This window comes from Cupressus sempervirens, chromosome 7, assembly GCF_028749045.1.
Source record: "Cupressus sempervirens isolate cs-2001-9-10 chromosome 7, ASM2874904v1, whole genome shotgun sequence".
In the NCBI taxonomy this organism is placed as follows: Eukaryota; Viridiplantae; Streptophyta; class Pinopsida; order Cupressales; family Cupressaceae; genus Cupressus; species Cupressus sempervirens.
The window spans coordinates 606,389,677-606,408,514 of record NC_143124.1 but is presented as its reverse complement, the minus strand read 5'-3'; the positions used below and the strand labels follow the sequence as shown (position 1 = coordinate 606,408,514).

General features: G+C 38.0%; 1 protein-coding gene across 5 annotated transcripts in view; it reads right to left on the bottom strand.

Moving 5' to 3' along the window:
• The window catches only part of LOC149548183 (uncharacterized), a 317,005-nt gene that overhangs the window by 57,245 nt on the left and 240,922 nt on the right, over positions 1 to 18,838 (bottom strand). For all 5 annotated transcript variants that reach the window (XM_089792225.1, XM_089792228.1, XM_089792226.1 and 2 more), the window contains exons 6-8: positions 5,894 to 6,007; positions 5,671 to 5,763; positions 5,437 to 5,505 (exon numbers count right to left, since the gene is read on the bottom strand). In XM_089792225.1, the coding sequence (XP_089648351.1) occupies positions 5,437 to 5,505; positions 5,671 to 5,763; positions 5,894 to 6,007 (276 nt within the window). The remainder of the gene's footprint in view (positions 1 to 5,436; positions 5,506 to 5,670; positions 5,764 to 5,893; positions 6,008 to 18,838) is intronic.

Sequence of the window (18,838 nt, the reverse complement as noted above, 5' to 3'; positions counted from 1 at the left end):
ATAGATATTCCTCTTGGCATACCGCCGCATCAAGGATTTGAACATACAATAGAGTTGGAACCAGGAGCGAAACCTGTTATAACCACACTGTACAGCCACCCGAAGAAGTTCAAAGATGAAATCGAACAAACGATCCAAGAGTTACTTGATAAGGGATGGATCCGTCCCAGTTCTAGCCCGTTCGCATCATCAGTAGTGTTGGTCAAGAAGGACGGAACATTGCGTATGTGTGTGGACTATTGCGCACTGAACAAGAGGACAATAAAGAACAGGTATCCCATTCCAGATGAACTGCTGGATGAACTATATGGTGCGGTCTATTTCTCAAAAATAGATCTCCGTTCTGGATACCATCAGATCGGAATAAGGGAAGAGGATGTAGAGAAAACGGCCTTCCTTTGCCATTATGGACACTATGAGTTCCTGGTCATGCCATTCGGGCTGACCAACACACCTGCTACATTCCAGTCATGCATGAACCACATCTTTGACAAGCAGTTGCGTAAGTATTTGTTGGTGTTCTTCGATGATCTTCTCATTTATAGCAGGACGTGGGAGGAGCACCTAAAACATTTGAACGAGGTTCTAAGTATCATGGAAGAACAGTCCTTGTTCGCCAAACAATCCAAATGTGAGTTTGGAATGAAGAAGATATTGTACTTGGGGCATGTTGTCAGTCAATATGGGGTTCAAGTGCATCAGGAGAAGATCCAGGCCATCCTCGATTGGCCTCCCACGGAATCACTCACGGATCTGCGAGGGTTCTTCGGATTGTGCAGCTACTACAGGAGATTTATCAAGGGTTTTTCTCAGCTCAGCGCACCTTTAACAGATCTGACGAAGAAAGGGGCTTTCCAGTGGAATGAAGAAGCGCAACTCACATTTGATAGGTTAAAAGAGGCCATGAGCACTTGTCCGGTGTTGGCATTGCCTGACTTCACCCGACCATTCATTTTGGAATGCGACGTGTCAGGGGAAGGCATTGGAGCAGTTTTGATGCAAGACAGACACCCCATCGCCTATGAGAGCAGGAAGCTTACACCAGCCGAGCGCCTGTATTCCATCTATGATAAGGAAATGTTGGCCATTGTTCATGCACTGACCAAGTTTCGGCAGTACCTGGTTGGTGCCAAGTTTGTTGTTCGTACGGATCACAACAGTCTGAAATATTTCTTGGAGCAGCGAGATTTGAACGAACGGCAACAAAAATGGGTAAGCAAGGTTCAATCTTTTGATTTTGATATTGAATATGTAAAGGGAAAAAACAATGTTGTTGCAGATGCCTTGTCCCGAAGACCCACCATCTGCTCACTAGAGCAGATCTCAACCGACTGGAAGGCACAATTGCTGGTGGAATATTCCAAGAATACTTTTGCTTGTGAGATAATGGATGGTCACATCCATAATGATCGTTATAAGGTGGTGAATAATATCATTTATTATAAGGATCGGATCTACCTAGTGCCTGAATCAAAGTTGAAGAAAAAGATCCTGAAGCACGTGCACAACTCCCCTCTAGCTGGTCATCCCAGCTTCCTAAAAACTTACAGAAGTATGAGGGAGAGGTTCTCATGGAAGGGATTGAAAGGGGATGTCTTGCAGCATGTCAGAGCATGTACTGTTCGCCAACAGAACAAATCCGAACACACTCTTCCTGCTGGACTGCTACAACCTCTGCCGATTCCCAAACATAAGTGGGAAAGTATATCTATGGATTTCATAACAGGTCTTCCCAGGATGAACAGAAAGGATTGCATCTTCGTGGTAGTTGACCGATTGACAAAGTACGCTCACTTCTTCGCCATGCCTTCGGACCTTCAAGCTGCACAGATCGCCGATCTGTTTTTTAGAGAAGTCTTCCGCCTACACGGGTTACCTCGAAACATCGTCAGCGATCGGGATAGACGCTTCATCAATATCTTCTAGACAAAACTGTTTCGGATGGCAGGAACTGAACTATCACCGAGCACAAGTTACCACCCACAGACAGATGGCCAAACTGAAATTGTGAACAAATGGCTCGAAGGTTATCTACGGAACTACATCTCGGCACAACAATGCGCGTGGGTGAAATGGATCCACCTCGGACAATACTGCTACAATACCACTTATCACATGTCGATCAGAATGACGCCATTCAAGGCTCTATACGGGCACGAACCACTCTCCTTCCTTGATACGGTGTTGAGCGACAGTCGCGCTCCAAAGGCGAAGGATTGGCTTCAGGAAGGACAAGACATTCTAAAGAGTTTGAAAGAAAACTTGAAGCAGGCACAAAACTGACAAAAGGTATATGCCGACAGACATCGATTAGAGAGGAGTTTTGAAGTGGGGGATCTGGTCTATCTTCGACAACAGCCTTATTGACAGTCCTCACTGAAGGGAACAGGGAAGGAGAAACTAAAGCCTCGTTTTTATGGTCCCTACCGCGTGATCCGCCACATTGGTGAGGTAGCATACGAACTGGAGCTTCCCGAAGGTAGTCGCATTCATAATGTCTTCCACGTTTCTTGTCTAAAGAAGGCTATTGGGCAAAACATCTTCGTCACTACAGATCTTCCACCACTCAATGAGGAGGGGAAACTCATCTTGGAACCTGCTGAGATTCTCGAAGTACGTGAAAAAGTCTTGCGTAACTGAACGGTGAGAGAATACCTGGTATGTTGGCGACACATATCGCTGGACGATGCAACGTGGGAAGGCGAACACATCCTTCAGCATCCGGCACTGCATTTGCTTGAGGACAAGCAAATTTCGGGACAGGAGGACTGTAATGTTCCTGAACAGAAAAAAATATATTTAATTATTTTTGTGTAACGGGCCGATTGTTTAATTTAACTCGGACCCAAATTTAATTTTTGCCATAGTAGAGTGTGTCGCCGTCGGCTAATTTTGTACACCCTCGGAAAGCTTTTCCAATGGGTATTTAAGCGCAGCTCGTAGTAGTTGATAGGTATGCTTTTGGGATTTCATTTATCTGTACTGTGGATACCTATTGGAGTTTGGCATTGTTCGCCATTTCGGAAGTGAAAGACCTTCCCTATTTGGTTCATGCGATTTCGGTGGGAATCAACCCTCACCCTATTCCATTGATGTTCCACTGTTCCGTATCTAACAATTGGAGTGCTCATACTGTTTGCAAATTTTGTGTCTAAATCAATCTAGGGAATTTCCTTACATACTCGTTCAGGCATTATTTCATGTTCATAATCTCAGTGTTATTAATGTTCTTGTGTGAATGCATCATTGTACTTTAATACATTGTACGGCTTCCCTCTCATCTTTTCTGTATACGGCATCCTATTCACATAATTGACACTATACAGGCTTAAGTTTCTACCACACGTCACCCTCAATTCCATTCACTTTCGTACACCACCTGCAGTTATCCCATTCACCGTTTGGCATATTGCCTTCTATCCCTTCCACCGTACGGCCTAGTGTGTTTCCCCATTCCATCCATACGGCCATTCATACCTATGCGACTGAAAGCTTCCAATTTCACACTCCGTACGACTAGTGGAAGTCACCGTACGGCCCAATAATAACACAGTACGAAATCCTTAATCATCGTACGGTCCTCCTACCTCACACCTCCGTACGGCATCCTAGTCCACAATACATACCGTACGGCTCATATTATATACTCTCGTATAGACATATCTTCACCGTACGACCTGCTTCTTGTGCCTGCTCCTGTCGTACGACCATTATTTTGTACGGACCTGCCTTCATATCAGCCGTACGGCCAAAATTCTTGCCCTCCTATACACCGAACAACCACACTCAAGCAATCACTTGCAGAGTTTCCAAGTTTTTCTGGATCCGGAGAGCTTCGGGACATTACAAACTAGAACGGTGTGTGTCCCGTTGTCACCTTGCATGCTGTGCGTTATGCCTAGAGAGTAGAGGGCAATTTCTCCTCCCAGTCTTCACCTTCGATCGCACATGACTTATAGATGATTGCTACCAAGATCTTGTTCATAGCCTCAGCCTGTCTATTTGCTCATGGGTAGTACGGGCTTGATAGAGAGTGATATATCTTGAATTCTGTCGTCAACAGTTTAATGACGTGATTTACAAAATGACCTCCACAATCACTCGTTATCTAAAGTGGAATCCCATACCGCGTGATTATCTGTTCATATATGAATTTTGTTGTATTGGCCGTTGAGTTATCTGGTAGAGCCCGTGCTTCTACCCACTTTGTTAAGTATTCAGCCACAGTATGTTCTTATAGAGGATCAGACTAGAGATATTCTCACCAATCTTTGAGCCCAAATAAGTTTGTCAATTCAGGGGGCAACTTGGTGTGGTTGACAAATTAACCAAAAAGGAAAGGGGAGGGGGGGGGTGTTAGAATAATATCTCTATAGTTAATGGTCAATAATAATGAAAAACATAAGTTTAAACTTTAGACTCTCACAGTTCGGTTTAATTAGAATCCTTCTCTTTTTAGTCTTTCAGTTTCTTTTAGAAACTTCATCAATGTAATTGCCTATAACTGCTCATTTGATTAATAATAAGCATGCAATTACCACTTAATCATTTGCTTTCACAGCCTATGACTTATGAGGCTTTAATATTTAAAATTTAAAATTTAATATAATATTTGTTTTTAAATTGCAGATTTATCTTATTTGAATTTAGTTGTGTATTTCCCAAATCTGCCAATTGATGAATTTGTTCCCAATTTTCGCTTCATCAAACTCAAAAAACTGACAAGCCTTATGACTTAGGTTATGAACATCGATTAGATTTAGATAATTATGTTGCTACCCAATCTCTTACTTCAGTGTTAACTATTTGTTTAATTTCATAAGGGCATCAATTAAGACCATTTCTTTGTTCTTTTTAATTTAAATGAACAGTGTGAGGTAATAGAAAGCATCCTATCTTGGAGCTTCTATTTCCTTTAGTTTGTCATTTGATGTTGTTATAATTCTTCTACTGTTGTTTAAGAACAAAAATCAGACCCAATTCATATTATCATCTTCAATCGGTTACCAGTGTTAACATTAATGCCACTGTGTCCCACATAAAAATATAAGGTCTCATTAATTAGTGGTTATCTCCCTGATGTTTGTTTCTAATGATATTATGAACATAATAATATACAACATCTATAGCACAGGAAAGCCATAGCCAGTAAGTTTTAGAACTAGTGGCATAAGATGTAGTCAAAATGAATTACCAAGCATCTACAGATATTATTTCTGAAATTAAATAGCTTGTTAAGCTGGGTATATATGATACGTGCCTGCCCTCTAATTAATCTTCTTGTTTAAATTTGTGTAATTATTACACAATGGTTTTGAGCTTACTCAATCAGAGAGATAGAGAGAGCCCAAAATCAAGGTACTGCTATTCCTAATACAACAATCCATCATGCTATTCGGAATGAATATTCTATTAATAAGCGTGTAAGTCACGTACCGATGGTCCTCATAAAAGTCCAGCATATTCTGTATCTCAACATACTCCAAGCCGACCTCTGTTGACAACCTGCAAGAAATGGCATTGAAATTCCTTTTAGAAAAGTTATCTTGCAATCCTGATCTTTTACTTTAAAGATGCAGACGTACAGTATGCCTCATTAGGCCAGTATAGCCAATTCTACCTGCACATAATTCAAAATACCCAAGCTTGGAAATGACATCTCAACCATACCTGATTAAGCTTGGAAAGTGCACCAACAATTGAGCTTGTGAAGGCAAACCATCTGAAAATTGTAGTTGATATTTCATGCCAAATGGCGTAAACCTAGATATAATAATATAGCTATAAGTGACAAGATACATGACCCATATTGTAAAAATCAAGATTCAGTTACAATGCAAGACATTGAATAAAAGGCCATTAAGATTTGGAGTAACAGAATTCTAGTGCATACCTATCATCTTCAAAAGTTATAACATAGTACTCAGTACGTACACGAGGCAGCATTCCATTAACTTTGAGGCTACCTGCCTTCATTACACCTTCAACAGCCTTTTGATACTTCGACCTTCAGATTCATAACTGACAGAAAAATTAAGTTTTGCAAGTAAAATTCATATCCCCCAAGCAGATACTAATTGAAGGAATTCATGTCTATCTCCGTCTTTACAGTCAAATGACCAATAAGAAACCATGGATATCATTATGTATAATACTTTCCACAAAGGTACTTCATCTGAATGAATATTTCATTTGAAGAAAGCAATGTTAATGCCCAAACTGAAGTTGGCATTCAACTCCTAGGAAAATGGTCATGCAGAATAGCAAACTTGGAAAGTTAATCATTAGAAAACAAATCCCTGTAAAGTAGCCAAAGTATTTGTTTCTTCATTTAAGTTTTTTATGATAATAATGTTTGGAGAACCATTGCTGCCCAATTAGTGATGTTGTAACTGTTGACATTCCATCACAAAATCAGAGAAGCCAAAATCAATGAGGTTGGAACAAGAGTTTTAGTAGACATGATATTTCTAAGGTCTGTTAGTGATTGATTGAGAATAATTCTGTGTATCATTGTATAGAATTTGTTTTCTCCATTGATGGATCACAGTCCATGATCTATTATTCGAAAAAGAAAAAACAAGTTATAACATCAGCAATTGAACATATCCAGTAGCCCTTGACCCCATCACATCTGCCAACCGGTTATCAAGTGTAAGAGCGAGTCAGCACCAGCACCCAAAAAGGACTAAGGACAACTTATAAGATTGATTAGCAAATAGACCCAAGAATTTATCCGCATATCGGATAACTAATATTATATCAGATCTGTAATTTTCAGCATGCATCCCATTTCCCAGTAATCGTGATACATCTGTATGCATGCATTTATGGAATGGTAGATAATGCTGAGATGAATGTGCACAATAGAATATAGGATGCTCTCCACTGTCTGCAACCCACCTTACATCAAGGCTTTGAGGCACAAGACAAGGGTAAAGAGAATCACGTAAGGAGGCAGAGATCGCACTTGCATCATGTGAGGAGGCCAAGAGAGTACTTGCATCATGTACAGAGGCTAAAAGGGCAATTATATAGGAACGAGAAACCCTTTTACAACCTCAGCCCAATTCCACAAGGTGGCATGTGTCTTTGGGAGAAAAAGACATAGGGAGGGAAAGCAGGTACAAACAAACCACTAAACAAGCGAAGGAGAAGGCACTGGTATAAATCCGCTCTACAATTACTGCAGCAATGGCTTTGGACAGACCTATCATGTTTCTTCCTCCAATCTTGAATATGCTTGCAAAATGACAGTATATGATTATGATGTGATCTTATCAAACCCTAATAATTGAACAGATACAAATAAAGATACATAGTTGTATATGTTGGTTATGTTCTGATGCAAGATTCAAATTGACAATCACAAAACCTAAAGGATTATTTACTTAGTAAGATGTAATCCTAGCCCAAATTTATTGGAATTGTTCTAATAAGGAAAATTTTAAGCTAAATTACAAAGGGGACATTATAAAAATAATAATTTTTTATTGTCAATAACTGACATTAATAATAACCAAAAAAAATTAAAGATACGAAATAAACCAAAGCTCAACATCATATTATGCACAAACACTAACACTATAGTGTACCTACGACACACCCTGTCATGCGAGAAACACTTGGTGCAAACCTTCGTCAACCATATAGTCCCTCTGTTAGGACACTACACCATCTGCCCACTGAAATTCATCCCACCTGTATGAAAAACAGTCGTACGATAGATGAGCTCCAGCTGTACAGCGAGGAGGGTCCCAACATGTCATACATATGGTGACTATGGTTTGCATGCATGATGAATGATTTCCTACACCTCCATACAGTGTAGTTGTACCATTGCTAGCTCCAATTATGTGCAATATGCACAGTACACCATATGGTCACTTCTACCACAGTACGTGATTGGTCTAGAACAACGGTTAATCTTATGGACCTGTGGATTAATTTGATATCAAATGCTAGAATCTATATAATATACTTTTTAAATTAATACATATACTAATTTTGCACAAAGAAGGAAATCTCTAGAAGCATAAATTTCATCTAGAGCTTGATTATAATTTGTCTTCGAATGAAAGCATTACAGACTTCGACCTACGAATTGAATAGGGTTAGGACTGATTCCCATTGAAACTACAAATACCAAAATAGTATCTTGCACCTTCGAAACGATAAAGAAGTTGAACTCCAATTGGAATGCGCATATACAAAGAAAACATAAGATAAGATAAATTTACTAATGTCCAATGAGATACCACCAAGGGTTTAAGGGATTAAAAACATACAACAAGGCCACAACCAGTAGCAAGAGCACCAAATGATGTCTGCGGAAAGAACCAACAAGAAAGCAAAGAATAGAACCATAGAAGACAACAACAAAATACTCCTTACAAGCGAGAAGCAGTCGAAAACTGAAGTATATTATCTACAGAGATGCTATGCCCCGAATCATAGCAAGGAACCACTGGAGAGAGGGTGGCACTACCGAGTGTGTCCTTTGCGAAGTCTCACCCATCAGGTTTCATTTGATTAGGAAAGTCTGAGAGGTCGCTTATTCCCCCGAGCAGGAGACCCAGGAATGAAGGAGGTGATGAGTAATTTTGGAGGCTATGTTGTCGGAAATAGAAGTGGCAAAGTGTAATCACGAAGCCACATGGCCTCTTGCAGATAGAGGGCAAGACACAACTGATCAACATACCTAAAAAATGAGGAGAGAGACTTACAATCTTTAAAAAAGTATTAGTACCTTTCTCTGATCTCATAGTAGATAGGATAGAGAAACACAAATGGGCCTCATACTCAAGCTCCCCTAGGGGACAAAGACGATGAATCCTATCCTCCTAATCAAGTTGGTGATCAGTCTGTATACATAACTAACCAGTAGGAGCCCACCCTAAAAGATCCCAAAGAGAGGAAGAGGGCATGAGTCTAGCGGTGAGTGAGGTACCATAGCCGCACAATAACTCTATCTTGAATATCCATATAGTGCTCAGTATAGAAAGCCATTCTCAAGCGGAGCCCCCCGACGAATTCCTCCAAGCCATGATAATGTATTGCCTGTATATGTCAAGTCTAACATGCTCATTCAGATCTTGTTGAGACAGGAGGTGAATGGGGGCATCCAAACAAAACTCTAAAGGAGGAAGGTGGTCCATTGCAGTCCCAATCAAACCAAGAAGAGTAAAGGCCAGGTTGAACCAACAACTGTTAATTTTTTAGGTTCATTGCAAATGTAATGGCACTACCATAATGTATGGTATGTATTTTCAGAAGGCAGCGACCTCTTGTATTTTTATCAAAAATATGAGCCAAGAAAAGACATGTCCCTTCATGGGACATGTATGTTCATTATAATGTAATTAATATAATAACAATTATTATTTAACTATATAATATCTAACATAATAATTGACTATTTTATATATATATATACACACACACACTTTTGTCTCATAGTTAGCCAACTAAAGCTACCAAACATCAACACTCCCTCTTACTAGGGAGGATAAACACGTGATAATATTACACCATTGGTAATATTAGGAATGAAATTTTTTTAAAAATCTTTGATTTGAAGATATCCACAATTTTGATATCACATATGATATCATGAGTATTGGCCTCTAGAATATCAACATATGATATTCACCAAAAACCTATTCTATATCTATAAACAACTCATAGACCGTCAAGTGAATAACATCTAACACTTAGCTATTGATTTACAAGATATAATCCAACATGATTTGTTTCAACGTTTACATAAAATGTATATCATGACTTAAGTTATTGTAAGATCATCACCTTCCAATAACTTTTGCAAATACAAGTGATAATCATTTGGAAGTCATCATTTCCCATGATGTACACAAGGGTTAGGTCTGATGGAGCCCAAAATTCTGAGCATCCACTTGAGCACCTTTTTCTAATCTTTTCATCTTTCTTTCATATTTTTATCATTGAAGATTATATCTAATATATATTCCCTACACTCCTAAAGTCGTATGGTTCATGCCACTTTCTTACAGTCCTAAAGTCATTGTTTTGCATAGTTTAGTGATTCATTTTCTAAGAACCTATTTCATGTTCTCATCCTGCAAATATTATAAAGATTGTTCATGTAAGCATGAAGAGTTAGGGTATTCTAAAGATTTATGAATTGGATGTTTATGCTATCAGCACAAGAATCAGGATGTTGCCTGAAGAGAGAAGCAACAGAGGAAATTGAGTATTCTTTATAGGATACTGTATGTAGTATGGAGCAGTTCATCATTGAAAATTTCTTTCAATGTATTAAATCTGTGATTGGTTGAAATATTTTTTGGTATATTTTCAGTGATAACATTAATAGGGCATGTGAATGAAATATCAAATCAGGCTTGGCATTCATCTACTGAACAGGGTCATGATAAAGCAACTAAAATTCTTATATTAAATATGGATTTTTGTCACTTGGATTAAACGAGCTGCAGGATTGAAAGTTTACATCATTATCTCCGGGAAATGGTTTTAGTGAGCACATTCCAAGATTTGGCAGCCAATGTAATTCTAAAAATGTCTGTAGCATCATTCAAAAAATTGTACACAACAAGTATAAAAAGAACAGTAACAAGACTTCGTCAATTATATGAAGACACCCAGGCTGTAGAATATATTCGCAGGATTGATCATTTGGTTGCTAAATTAAATTTGATACGCACAAACAACAATGCTATACAATATTTGAATATTTAAGAGTCAACTGTGTATTCAGAACTGTGGAATTCTCACTGTCAAGAGAACATATGATCCCATGCGGTGAAGATACAAAATGTCTTTAATAATGATAAGTGCAAATAATTAAAAGCAGAGCTGGCTGCTAATGAAATTTATATTAAGATATTGATCTTGAAAGAAGACAACTGCTCATCATTAGAGAAATTCTAATTGTCAATAATATCAATCAAGAAAGAGGCATTCACAATAAATCCAAATGGGGTCAATTGATCATCATTGGTGCCACGATGGAGATAATATTACATATCCCACTCACAGTAGCAATTATGGAGGAATTCTTAAGTGTGCGGGTGCCACTGGACAATGCAGACATTGGACCTTCGGAATCACCTGTCATGCTATAGGCAGAGTCAAAAATTCTGAAATAGTCGATTATTATTGCAAAGCTTGGAATCATCCCAATATCACAAGGAATTAATTCATTTGTTTTCAACAATGTTTACTGCTCTTTTATGTTTGTTGTAGGCTCGCAAGCAGAAGACTAAGCAACTAGAGAAGAAATTTTGTTGAGAGCAGAGTTGACTCTATTGCCTGGATGAGCAGAGGCATTGGTCTTTCTATTATTGAAGAAAAAATCTATATATTCCTTCCTACAAACATTAAATCCATTTTTTACAAATATTTACAATTCATTCAATTCACACACTCAGCATCTAGTTTTCATTTTAATTGAGTTCGAGGACCTTGCCAGCCAAAGAACTCCAAAGCTTAAATTCGCTTTAGAAAAGCTCTGAACCAAGTGATCAAGTTTGAGGAGAAGGTCTACTCGCCTAGGTGTAGTGGAGCCTGAAGTGCAGGGGAATCAAGGTGATTCTTGTTTGTTGGCCAAAACTGATTGAACAATCCTATCGGAGAAGTGGCAGGCTCTTGGATTTCCAATCTGCGGTTTTGGGAACCAACAAGGCCCATTAAAATCATATGGTCACACACACGGACTTTCCAATGCCCTTTGAATATCAATCATTTGAGCTCATCATCCAATGATGCTTCTGATGGAGCACTAGACTCCCTCTAAATCTGATATCAATATCCATTTTCTTGCAATAACATTCTTAGAGGAAAAGATCAAGGCAAATTGCTCTTACAAATAAGAATGTTAATTTTAATTAGGATGTTAATAACTTATCTCATGTCTATTACTAACAACATAACTTTTTATTTTATAGTTTCAATAATAAAATTAAGATAACATGATACTTAATTTTAATTTTTTATATATCAATGATGCATAAAAGTTAAAATATAATTATACCTTATAATCACCTTTCATACTCCCATAATAGATAACTTTATATTTCAAAAACATTACATCAAGTTAAATAGCATTTTGAATAAATGCATGTAATTCAATGTGATTATATATATATATATATATATATATATATATATATATATATATATATATATAGCTGTCATAATGTTATTTCATATAATAATGAATATAACAAAAAGAGGATGTAACATAACGTACCTTTTAAGCTTACCTTAAGTGGGACTCGTGTATCGGACCTTTAAGGGTCATTTCGGAACTATTTATCGACTAAGTGTATGGTCATAAGTTTGCTTGAGTATGGGAGTAATCTTAATTGCCTACAGATCTATTTGTCCACGTGCTTGACCCATGCATGTTCTTCCTTTATACTCTATTCGCAAATGGCTCCCCTTGGGCCAATGAATTAGCCCCCCCACTCCACGACACTTCTTACATGACAACCTTGGACTGGTGATGATATCTATCAATTCCTATTCGTTTGACTTGAACTTTGTATCTCATGTGGTTAAGTTAATAAACGTCACCTTTCTCAGTCTCTTAAGAATCAACGTACAGCCAGCACGATAGTTTGTCCACTTTGGTGCTTTGTATGCTTCCCTTAATGGAGTAACATAAACGATGTTGAATCCTCCACTCCTTGTGACCATATAGCAATATCCAATTCCGTGGTAGTGTATTTGACTCGACATGTACAATGTTCCTTCTTCCTTAAACCGATTATCAATATCAATCGTTGTCTTTAATCATTTGCCACTGATAAATGTGTCGACTAACTACTGCAAATGAATCGATCACCTTCATGTTGCTGTATAGATATTCTTGCTCTGTTGTCATGGCATACAATTTTTCACCACTACATTTGTTGCCATGAGAGATGGTTGTCTAATATTCATTGACGTTGTCTTTCATATCGCACCATATCACATCACATTAATATCGTTCAATATTGTTTTCATTTGTTTGGCAGCACTTTGCAGCGATTGCATATACTCAAGTTTGTGCGATGCTTAAATTAGTGCACATTGTCCTCAATTGTTGGCAACATTACCATTTACAGCGTGGTGGTTTTGTTTTAAGAGATGATCATAAAGTTAGCAGTGCCACGTCATAGGGAGGACCATGCTATTAGTAAAATCCAGCACAACACAACCTTTGTAGCTTGTAACCAAGCTCGAAGATCAATTCAATGCTCTCGACAAAAGAACAAGGTCGCCACTTCTGAAGCCATGTCTGCGTGAACATACTGAGAGAAGTCTCATATGTTGTGAAAGCCCACAACCCTTTTTCCAAATGAGTCCAAGCAAACAATAAACTCCACATATGCACTAAAAGAAAAATGTCGCATGGAGCTTGAGTAGAGACCCATAACGGCAACAAAAGGATTTCTAAGGATCATTGTGAATCTAACAGAACTGCCATAATGTTTGGTATGTGTCTTCCACCGGCAGCAACCTCTTGTATTTTTATTAAAAATATGAGACATGAATAGACATGTCTCTTCATGCATCATGTCTGTTCACTATAATGTAATTAATATAATAACAATTATTATTTAACTATATAATATCTCACATAATAATTGATTATTTAATTAATGTACATATATCTCACACACACATATTTACATATAATATATATATGCACTTTAAACTCATAGTTTATCCAATTGAAGCTAACAAACATCAACCAACAATGAGCTCTGTTAGTAGGATCGGAGCTTGCAATCGCCTTGGAGGAACAATAAGCTAGATAGGAGTACCTGTGGAAGCTCTCAACAGAGTTCACGCAGTAGTGAAGCAAATGGAGAAACCAAATCAAATTGAAGATGGTCTCCAATTTGAAAGGATGATCCCCAAACTCAGCTAAGATGATACTGTGGGGAGTGGACCGGTGGCATCTGATAATGCGTTGAAGGAGGAGGGTCTAGACGCTCTCGACCACAACCCAATCAAACTCTAGGAGAGAGGGCCACAACACAATCGACCAATAGAGGATGGTTGACTTAACCAAGGAGCCTAGAAAGGACAACTTGGTCATGGTATCCTAGAAGTGGTGTCTGAAGCACTGTCTCTTAAGCACAGCCAAGGAGTTGAGCCCCTTATTAACTTGGGGCTGCACGACATGTTTCATGCTAAAATAGAAACCAGAGAACTTAACCCCAAGGTATGTTGTTATGCACCGAAATTTGCACCCTAGACTAAATTGTATAAGTTTAGAATTCCTCACACAACATGGGAATCACTTCAATGTAGAACATGAAACTGAAGTGGAACCTTTGGTTTCTAGGCTAGCTCTTATAAGATGCCTCACTTCACAAACTCTTTGAGGAAAGGGAAAGAAAGTTAACAAAAAAGAAAGCTAAATTATGGTTATGCACATAAGTTTTCAGACTTGTAACATCCAGAGAGTATATAACACTTGAAAACCAAAGTAACAACACTGAACTCACAATAGTTGTTTCTACCATGCATGCACATTAATATTTCACAGAAAGATCTAAGTGCCTATTTTCTCTATAAAGGAAAAGGAAGATTTCCCAATAGAGAGCTTATAGCATCTTCTTGACACAAAACATAGCTTGCACATTACATCTATATCACAGAGAAGGCCTGAAACACTGGGACAGAACTGAAGGAAAATGAGACTTCTCACTAAAATATGATCATATCACACAAATACACTATCCTACAAGTGAGCAACAAGGTGATGAATGCTCTCCAAAACTGGTATCCAAGGTTGTTTTCGTATATACTATAAAATGAGCTACAAAATCATGCAGAAAATTCCGAAGGACAGAGAAAAGTCACTAAGAGTGAAAACTGCATAACTCCGAACTCTCTAAAACGACTTGCCAACTCATTAAGTACAATCTCACTTCAACCAACCGGGTCAAATGCAACCAAAAAGGCTAAAAGATAGGGGGTCAAAACCCAATGAGAAGATGCCATGATGCTGGAAAAAGTCATCTCATCCCATAAAGAACCCAGGCTCTCATCAAAACTGTCCACAAAACACTCCATCAGTCAATAAATGCCTTCCAACTACCTTGGAAAAGTCGTACGACTTTTCCCTAAATTCGCTCCATAAACTCCTAGATATGCTCCTTTTGTCCACCAACTAGCACAACTCCCTACATGCTTGAAAGCTCATGAATATCAGTCTATCCTTATTGGCATAGCCATATGAATGCAAGCCTTTTTACAATCCCTTCACACTTAAAATAAAACTTTGGTAAGTGCTTTAAAAGGAAAATGAGACTTAAAAAGTATCTTTACAGATTTACATGTGTGTGGATATTAAACAAAGTTGAGTTTATATATTTGATGTTATTTAACTTATACTTAATGAAGTGATCATAAACTAACCACTTATTAATATAATTTAAATTATATCAAACGTATAAAAAATTAAAAAACCCAATGCATGGATCTACACCAAAGTAATGCAGTCATTACATATAATATATAATAATGATACCCTGCGGGTATTTGTCTTTGAGAGAATTAAAAACAATACCTAAGACAAAACCTTCTACCCACTGGAATTTTAGGGTACACAACCCTAATAACAACCTCATTCCAATTTTTGCACTTTGGCATTTTCTGCACTCTAAGACTGCTGCCATTGACAAGGATTTGAAGGAAATTTGATCCATTCCACAATGGATTCTGTCTGAAATTTTCCTCTGAGCGACACACACGATTTATATGAAAAAAGACTCCATTTCAAAGGCTCTTGAGTATTCCTTTTAATCATAAAAGTTGTGACTCTTCAACTCCCTTTCTTTCCCTGCCTTTCTTTCCTTGATTCCTTTGTTGATCTGCTTGCATTGTTGACTGTCTTCCATATAGAGTGCACTTTGTAGGGGTATGACATTACCCTTTTTCTGATACATAGCATTGTAATTTTGTAACATAGCAACATTCATTTATATTACTGTTCTCATTCAGCTCAATGTGCTTTCACTGCATTTCTATGCTGCTATTTTTAATGAATATGAGCAATTTTGCATCTGCAATTTGTATAAAAGCAAATTGATAGAACTGTTCAAGGTATCCTTTTAATCTTTGTCACCGAGTTACCACTCCTAGCTGATCTTGAAATAGCCTCTCCTTACATTCAATAAGTTGAATCGTATAAATCAATTTTTAATATTGCAATGCTGAGTTTGATTGATTTTGCAACATAAGTGACTGATAAGTCCTTTCAAGAATTGATTGTGCTTTTCACAAATTGAGCTACTCTGAAATTTGTACTGTAGCTGCATACCTCTGTCACTAATAACTTGAATTGCATTGCTTCACATATTGATTTGTACAATAATAAGCAATCATTTATTTTGTCACTGCCTTCCTTTTTGACAAATACTATTATTGCTCAGGCTTATCAATGAACTTGCAAGTTAATAGAACTTTTGCCATTTGTCTATCAGAACTCTAGGATTACCCTACCAGCATCTTCACCTGGAGAATGATGCTTGACTATCACATCTCTTATAACATTATGATTTTTTTATCCCTATCATGTGATCAACAGTTGATATCATCCTTTCTCCAAAAAAAGGTTGTTGGATCTTTGAACATCTCTTTGTGAATAGCATATATTAGATTCCCTTGAAGATGCTTTTATCTGCCATAATTAAACCGTGTACTGCTGTTTTTCGATTGTTGTATCACCACTACATATCTGTCCCTCTGCTTCCTGTAGCACATCTTATCTCTCTTTACTTGCTAAAACTTTATTATGGTTTTTTAATTGTTTTCCTCAGCCATCAGTTGTACACTACTAATCATTTTGCACTCTCATGAACTTGATACAATTATTGATGTATTTTTTAAACCTTTGTTGCATTCTTGATACTTTCACTTGATGCATATTGGTTGATTTGTCTTCCCCTGATATTATTTCTGTCAATTTTCTTCCATTCCTTACCTGAACATGAAGATTGTTCATATCTAATTTTAGCTCTCATTGCTCTCGTGAGTCTTCTATATTCTATCTTTTATGCATATTCAAGGCAAGCACGGATAGCATACACATAGAGATAGATGATTAGGAGTAACTAGTCACTGCTTAGATCCACTGGATCTAATACCAGTTTTTTCACACTCATGCAGGCTTCAAGAGCTATTAGGAGCTGTCCAGGGACTATTAGGAGACCATGATTGGATGAGAAGACATCAACAAGCCACTTCTACCAGTCAAAGCACAAGGCAATGACTGGAAACTCTTGACCACCTTGCTCTTCTTATCCTATCTTTCCTTTTGTTCTGTATTTGTATGAAACATAAATAGGCTAGTCTCACAGCTTTTGGGTGAGAAATCTATTTGACATTCAATCACTTTCTTTTCTTTTGAATGCATAAACACAAATGTATTGAGCTCATGTTTAATGTAAATGAGATTGTGATCTCTTTTTACTTTAATGGTCTTTGTGTCATTTGAATATTGTTTGCTTGAAAAAATGTGGTTTTACTAGAATTAGGCCTTGTGAAAATCTTGGCAACATATGTATAAGAGGGAGTGATTGCAATCTCGTCGCCTTGAAAGTAGAAATGGAGATGCAAGATCTCCAAGCAATTGAAGACTATAACTTGGGTCTTACCCAAGTTCACAACAAGCTAACACAAGTCACAAAAAGAGGCCAAACTATTAAGCAGTCATAAAGCCCCTCCAGAGAAGAAGCCAACAGAACCACATTGTTGGCAAACTGTAAAATAGAGATCAGGAGCTGTTGTAAATAGCAACCATCACCAGGCAATGAGACATCCTAGAGGAAAGCCTCAAGCTCATCAATATAGATACCGAAGAGAGTAGGGTAGAGAAGGCAGCCCTAACCCCGGTGGTACTCTAAATAGGATCAAAGAAACCCCTACAGAATGCTGAACTTGCCCACGACCATCTCATATAACTTCATGATAGCTATTAGAAATGATTAGAAATCCTGATATCCTTAAGTTTCTGAAAGAGATCCATCCAAGAAACTGAATCAAAATCTTTGCAAAAATTTACAAAGCAACAATAGACTTTTGTTGAGCAGTGTCAAGCCTCCTCAATGATAGTCCGTAGAGTCAAAATATGGTCCATGGTCTGTGAGTCTCTACGAAAATCAGCCTGCCCCCTAGCCCGGTAATTTTGTCGATCAAACTCCCTAAATAAGATAGCATTCAACACAATGGCACTGAGCTTGGAAAAGGTATGCCCAATCACGATAGTCATGTAGTTGTTGGGGTCTGAGATCAACCCAGTCTTATGGATCAGATAGATAATGTGTAGCGACTAAGGGTTAAAAAAGCCAGTACACACCACCCAGTTAAAGAGCATAGTGAGAATGGATCACAAAAGAAAGATACAAAGCCTGAAGAGCTCCGCTTGGAACCCTTCCTCATAAGCACCTCTGCTACTGCTCAAGCATCTAATGGCCTCACTGATGTTGGAGACTGTGAAAAGGTGGCAGTGATGCAAAGGGATGAGGAGACTAGGTTGGTTGGGGATCTCAAGAGAATGGAGATGTGAGAGATGAGTAAGTTGTGATCCAAGGTGGAGGGAGAGGAGGATGGCAAGAGGAACGGGGTATGCCAGAAGAGCTTCAAAGATTACAAGAGAGAGGCACAGAGGGATCTGCACTACAATGCGAAGAACAAACACTTCTTGCAGAACAAAAAAATGGCGGTAGGAAAGCTTCAACTGGATGAAAGAGAAGGAGAAAGTGGAGAAGGCCAAGTGAACTGAGCTAGTAAAAGGAATTGCAGTCCTCGTCAAACCACTAATTTGTGGGGTAAGTAC